A 7244-nucleotide genomic window follows, 5' to 3' on the forward strand; every position below is an offset into this window, starting at 1 on the left:
AACACCTTATGTATTTAATCTTTCTCTTTTAGTACTGTCTTTTTGATAACTTCCTCGACATTACACTTTGTCGGGAAGAGAATAAACACAACAGTCATTACTACTTATATTATTTTGTCGTGTGGTGTTGTGGTGTTGTGGTGTTGTGGCGTTTGTGGCCCGTATTCAGAAACACTTTGCTCTCTCATCAGGACTATTATTAAAGAGATGACTAGTGGTTTTTCAAGTGTTTCTAGAGGTAATAGTGTAGAAATCGTGTCAATCTGTCTCTAGAACCATAAAAACACCTTAGAAATCTTTGCCCTCTCACCACGACTATTTTCCAAGAGCATAGAGATGACTAGCGGAGTTTTCAAGAGTGTTTCTCCAGTTAATAGTGTAGAAATCGTGTCAATCTGTCTCTAGAACCATAAAAACACCTTAGAAATCTTTGCCCTCTCACCACGACTATTTTCCAAGAGCATAGAGATGACTAGCGGAGTTTTCAAGAGTGTTTCTCCAGTTAATAGTGTAGAAATCGTGTCAATCTGTCTCTAGAAACGTAAAAACACCTTAAAAAACTCATGTAAACTTAAATAAAAGCCTTTTGAAATAGTGAAGGTGAAGTGCAGGAGTGCTTAAAAAAAAACGAGCCTTAGTGTAGTGGTGGTGTGGTGTGGTGATGCTGTAGTGTAGCGGTGTGGTGGTGTGGTGGCGTGCAGCTCACAGCCACTCACTCGCCTCGTCCCTTGTGACCAGTCCTCGCTGTACGATTCTCTGCACAAAGTCTCTGGTGGCCTCTCGCTCAGCTGACAAAGGGTTGGAGTAGCCTCGCACTATTCCATGGAGGGAGGGAAAGGGGAGGGAAGAAGAGGGAAGAGGGAAGAAGGAAGGAGGAGTGAAGAGTGAAGAGAGAAGAGGGAGGAAAAAGAGAGGGAAGGAGGGAGGAGGGAAGAAGGAAGAAGAAAGAGAGAAGGAAGAGTGAAGAGAGAAGAGAGAGAAAGAAGGAAGGAGAAAGAGGAGAGAAGAGGGAAAAGGGAGAGAATGAAGAGTGAAGAGTAAAGAGTAAAGAGAGAAGAGGGAAGGAAGGAGGAAGAAGAAAGAAGGAAAGAGGAAGAAGGAAGAAAGAAAGAGGAAGAAGGAAGAAGGAAGAGAGAGAGAGAGAGAGAGAGAGAGAGAGAGAGAGAGAGAGAGAGAGAGAGAGAGTGGTCAGTAATGGTTAGACACGCCCCACCAAAGACTATTAGCTACCATAAAGAGAAGCATCAGATCCTATTGAAGATGATAAAGAGGATTAGATACTTAAAAAATGCGAATAAAAACTATATAGAAGAAAAAGAAATCAAAGGAAGTGTTATAAAGAAAGAAAATAGATAATATATAGAATAGTGGCTCTCTTACACACACACACACACACACACACACACACACACACACACACACACACGGTAGCTCAGTGGTTAGAGCGCTGGCTTCACAAGCCAGAGGACCGAGTTCGATTCCTCGGCCGGGTGGAGATATTTGGGTGTGTCTCCTTTCACGTGTAGCCCCTGTTCACCTAGCAGTGAGTAGGTACGGGATGTAAATCGAGGAGTTGTGACCTTGTTGTCCCGGTGTGTGGTGTGTGCCTGGTCTCAGGCCTATCCGAAGATCGGAAATAATGAGCTCTGAGCTCGTTCCGTAGGGTAACGTCTGGCTGTCTCGTCAGAGACTGCAGCAGATCAAACAGTGAATTACACACACACACACACACACACACACACACACAATAAAAATCAGCGTCATATCACAACACAACACACAACAGACACAACAAATGGACAAAGAGACTCGTGTTACCTTTTCCTTTCACAGGCGTCCATCCGGGGCAGGTAACAGTCGCTTGCCACTTGAGTTCCCACCTGCTGATGTGAGGACTGCGACTTATGATACAGTAGTGATCGAAAAGATTGATTTCCTGGTCCACGTAGAGACGCCTGAGGGAGGGAAGGAAGGCGTTAGGCAGGTAGTTAGATCAGTGGTGGATTGAGGTGGTTCTTTCTGTAAATCTGTGTTTTTCTGGACTGGTTAACGAATTCTCACTCCTTGACTCGAATCCAGTGTGTTTTATCTATCTTTGACTTCTTACTCTCCTTTTCCTTTACCTTTCCCCTTCATTGACCGTGAGTTAGTCTTCTTTTCCTCGTGTGTCTTGATTCTTATGTATATGTTACTTTACACGCTTCTAATGGCAGGGAGGCACGGAGGGAGGGAAGGAGAGAGGGAGGGAGTGGAGAGTGAGTGAGGGAGGGGGAGAAGAAAGGCAAATGTTGAAAGAGTTTGTGTGAGAGGTGGTGTATTATCAGAGAGAGAGAGAGAGAGAGAGAGAGAGAGAGAGAGAGAGAGAGAGAGAGAGAGAGAGGATGACCTTTTGCAGGAATTCATGAAGTGATTGTGATTGAAACGTGAGTGAGTGACGACTTCCTGCTGATTGTGGAAGAGGAGGAGGAGGAGGAGGAGGAGGAGGAGGAGGAGGAGGAGGAGAGAGGAGGAGGAGGAGGAGGAGGAGGAGGAGGAGGAGGAGGAGGAGGAGGAGGAGAAGAAGAAGAAGAAGAAGAAGAAGAAGAAGAAGAAGAAGAAGAAGAAGAAGAAGAAGAAGAAGAAGAAGGAAGAGAAAGAGGAGAATAAAAAAGAAATTCACTCTTACCACACTCGATACTGATGAAAAAAAAATACGAATAAAAAGGAAAAAAGTGGAATAAGCAAAGAACAAAAGGAAGCGAGAAAGGAATGGAAAATGTCATGTAGGAATGATAAGGATATCATTAAAGTAGCATGACAGACAGACAGATAGACAGACAGACAGACAGACAGACAGACAGACAGACAGACAAACAGACAGGCCTTTTAAAGAGACAGATAAACATAACAAGACAAACAGACAGACAGACAGACAGACAACCAGACAGAATAGACAGGCGTTTTTAAAGAGACAGATAAAATATAACAATGCAAACAGACAGACACATAAACAGACAAACAGACAGACAGGCCTTTTTAAAGAGACATATAAACATAACAAGACAGACAGACAAATAGACAGACAGACAGACAGAATAGACAAGCCTTTTAAAGAGACGGATAAACATGACAAGACAAACAGACAGATAAACAGACAGACAGCCTTTTAAAGAGACAGATAAACATGAGACAAACAGACAGACGGACAGATCACTACAAAGAGAGACAGAATAATAGAAAAGCTGACACACACCACCACCACCACCACCACCACTACTACTACTACTACTACTTTTTTTTTTTTTTTTTTTTTTTACGTAGGGAAGAGGGCCAGCCAAGGGCAAAAAAATGAAAGTTAGAAAAAAACCCACTTGAGCGCTGGCTCTCCAAAGAGTACAAAAAGTGCCAAAACCGTCAGCCAGAATTAGGGGAGCAAATGCCTCGATACCTCCCTCTTAAAAGGAGACAAGTTGTAGGAATTCGGAAATACAGATGCAGGGAGGGAGTTCAGAGTTTACCAGTGAAAGGGATGAATGATTGAGCGTACTGGTTAACTCTTGCATTAGAGAGTTGGACAGAATAGGGATGAGAGGAAGAAGAAAGCCTTGTGCAGCGTGGCCGCAGGAGGAGGGGAGGCATGCAGTTAGCAAGATCAGTAGAACAGTTACCATGAAAATAGCGATAAAATATAGAAAGGGATGCAACATTTCGGCGGTGAGAAAGAGACTGAAGACAGTTAGTCAGAGGAGGGAGTTGATGAGACGAAGAGCTTTCGATTCCACCCTATCAAGCAAAGCTGTGTGACTGGAACCCCCAAACATGCGAAGAGTACTCCATACAGGGACGGATAAGGCCCTTATACAGAGTAAGCAGTTGGAGGGGCGAGAAAAACTGTCGGAGACGCCTCAGAACACCTAATTTCATAGAAGCTGTTTTAGCAAGAGATGAGATGTGAAGTTTCCAGTTAAGATTATGAGCAAAGGACAGACCGAGGATATTCATTGTGGAAGAGGAGACAGTTGAGTGTCATTGAAGAAGAGGGATAGTTGTCTGGAAGGTTGTGTCGAGTTGATAGATGGAGGAATTGAGTTTTGAGGCATTGAAAACTACTAGATTTTCTCTGCCCCAATCGGAAATTTTAGAAAGATCGGAAGTCAGGCGTTCCGTGGCGTCCCCGCGTGATCTGTTAATTTCCTGAAGGGTTGGACGTCTCTGAAAGAACGTGGAAAGATGTAGGGTGGTATCATCAGCGTAGGAGTGGATAGGGCAAGAAGTTTGGTTAAGAAGGTCATTAATGAATAATAGAAAGAGAGTGGGTGACAGGACAGAACCCTGAGGAACACCACTATTAATAGGTTTAGGAGAAGAACAGTAGCCGTCTACCACAGCAGCAATAGAGCGGTCGGAAAGGAAACTTGAGATAAAGTTGCAGAGAGAAGGATAGAAGCCGTAAGAGGGCAGTTTTGAAATCAAAGCTTTATGCCAGACTCTATCAAAAGCTTTTGATATGTCTAACGCAACAGCAAAAGTTTCACCGAAATCTCTAAAAGAGGATGACCAAGACTCAGTAAGGAAAGCCAGAAGATCACCAGTAGAGCGACCTTGACGGAAGCCATACTGGCGATCAGACAGAAGATTGTGAAGTGACAGATGTTTGAGAATCTTCCTATTCAGGATAGATTCAAAAACTTTAGACAAGCAAGAGATTAAAGCTATAGGACGGTAGTTTGAGGGGTTAGAACGGTCACCCTTTTAGGAACAGGCTGAATGTAGGCGAACTTCCAGCAGGAAGGAAAGGTAGAAGTCGATAGACAAAGTTGGAAGAGTTTGGCCAGGCAAGGTGCAAGCACAGAAGCACAGTTTTTGAGAACAATAGGAGGGACCCCATCAGGTCCATAAGCCTTCCGAGGGTTTAGGCCAGCAAGGGCATGGAAAACATCATTACGAAGAATTTTGATTGTAGACATGAAATAGTCAGAGGGAGGAGGAGAGGAGGACAAGCCCAGAATCGTCCAAGGTGGAGTTGTGAGCAAAGGTTTGAGAAAAGAGTTCAGCTTTAGAGACAGAAGAGATGGCAGTGGTGCCATCAGGATGAAATAAAGGAGGAAAGATGAAGAAGTGAAGTTATTTGAGATGTTTTTGGCTAGATGCCAGAAGTCACGAGGAGAGTTTGAGTTTGAAAGATTTTGACATTTCCTATTTATGAAAGAGTGTTTGGCAAGTTGAAGAACAGACTTGGCATGATTCCGGGCAGAGATATAAAGTGCATGAGATTCAGGAGATGGAAGGCTCAAGTACCTTTTGTGGGCAACCTCTCTATCATGTATAGCACGAGAACAGGCTGAGTTAAACCAAGGTTTAGAAGGTTTAGGTTGAGAAAAGAATGAGGAATGTACGCCTCCATGCCAGATACTAACACCTCTGTTATGCGTTCAGCACAAAGAGATGGGTCTCTGACACGGAAGCAATAATCATTCCAGGAAAATCAGCATAATACCTCCTCAGGTCCCCCAACTGGCAGAGGCAAAACGCCAGAGGCACCTTCGCTTTGGGGGATCCTGCGGAGGGATTGGAAAAATAGGACAAGATACAGAAATGAGATTGTGATCGGAGGAGCCAAACGGAGATGAAACGGTGACAGCATAAGCAGAAGGGTTAGAGGTGAGGAAGAGATCAAGAATGTTGGGCGTGTCTCCAAGACGGTCAGGAATACGAGTAGGGTGTTGCACCAGTTGCTCTAGGTCATGGAGGATAGCAAAGTTGAAGGCTAGTTCACCAGGGTGGTCAGTGAAGGGAGAGGAAAGCCAAAGCTGGTGGTGAACATTGAAATCTCCAAGAATGGAAATCTCCACCACCACCACCACCACCACCACCACCACCACCACCACCACCACCACCACCACCACCACCACTCACTTGATCACCGTGTCAGCCGTAGTGGAGATGAAGCTGGAGATGTCAAAGGAAGCTGCTGGGGTGGGGTGTAGACACACGCCGACCACCACCACCGCCAGAAATCCGCGGACCATGCTGAGAATTATAGAAAAACCTCGAATATTATGATAGAATAGAAGGTTGTAGAGGAGGTTGCGTTGAGAAAAACAAGGTCACAACTCCTCGATTTACATCCCGTACCTACTCACTGCTAGGTGAACAGGGGATACACGTGAAAGGAGATACACCCAAATATCTCCACCCGGCCGGGGAATCGAACCCCGGCCCTCTGGCTTGTGAAGCCAGCGCTCTAACCACTGAGCTACCGGGCGCCATAAACCTTCGCCATAAACTGTCTATCATATCTGTACAAGTGTGACGTCTTTTTGCTTACTCTCTGCTGCCCACTGTCATTGATTTGCTGGGAATGGTTAAGTCAGTTTTTCATGTGGCAAAACTCCTAACTGTCATGTATGGAAGACTGATGTTTTGTGGTCAACCTTTGCCATAAACCGTCTATCATGTATGTACAAGTGTGAGATCTTTTTGTTTACTCTTTCTGTTGTCCACTGTCATTGATTTACTAGAATGGTGAAGTCAGTTTTTCATGCTGCAAAACTCCTAACTGTCATGTATGGAAGACTGATTTTTATGTTCAACCTTCGCCATAAACCGTCTATCATATCTGTACAAGTGTGAAGCCTTATTGCTTACTCTTTCTGTTGTCCATGGTCATTTTTCTCCTCTTAACCCTTTCAATACCATGACGAGTTTTCATATTTATTCTGCTTACAACGAGTATTTGGTGAAATTTATGTGGGGATTAAGATAATGAAAACTGGCCGTTAACCCCTTCAGTACAATGACGCGTTTCCATATTCCTTCTGGTGATTTTATACAGCTTCAGAAACTTATGTGGGGATTAAAATAGTGAAGACTCTGGCCATTTATTTTCTGATCTTCATAGACTCTTCCTAATGCCAATAAAATGGTCTTATCGTACACAAATCTCAAGGTCAAAATGTGTTCCAGTACTGAAGAGGTTAATCTCACCTCTAATAATGTAAATAAAATCGTCTAATCACACCCAAAACTCAAGGTAAAAATGTATCTCAGTAATGAAAGAGTTAGATAGAAAGAAAGCCATGTTTGAGACCCTTCACTCATCAATTTGTGCAATCCTTCAGTCACCACACACACACACACACACACACACACACACACACACACACACACACACACACACACACACACACACACACACACACACTATGGATATGCTAAAACTGCTTGATAGTGTATTGGTTCCTCTATGCATTCAGTATGTTCGA

The 7244-nt window shown here is 43.9% G+C and overlaps 1 protein-coding gene across 1 annotated transcript in view; it reads right to left on the minus strand.

The window, feature by feature from the left end:
• Positions 1-7244, minus strand: part of LOC123510220 (anti-lipopolysaccharide factor-like) — an 8006-nt gene continuing 762 nt past the window's right edge. Inside the window, exons 2-5 of the mRNA XM_045265158.1 lie at positions 5896-6009; positions 1819-1955; positions 420-815; positions 1-287 (exon numbers count right to left, since the gene is read on the minus strand). Of these exons, the coding sequence (XP_045121093.1) occupies positions 703-815; positions 1819-1955; positions 5896-6008 (363 nt within the window). The 5' untranslated portion in view covers position 6009 and the 3' untranslated portion in view covers positions 1-287; positions 420-702. The remainder of the gene's footprint in view (positions 288-419; positions 816-1818; positions 1956-5895; positions 6010-7244) is intronic.

Source organism: Portunus trituberculatus, chromosome 28, assembly GCF_017591435.1.
Source record: "Portunus trituberculatus isolate SZX2019 chromosome 28, ASM1759143v1, whole genome shotgun sequence".
NCBI classification, from domain to species: domain Eukaryota; kingdom Metazoa; phylum Arthropoda; class Malacostraca; order Decapoda; family Portunidae; genus Portunus; species Portunus trituberculatus.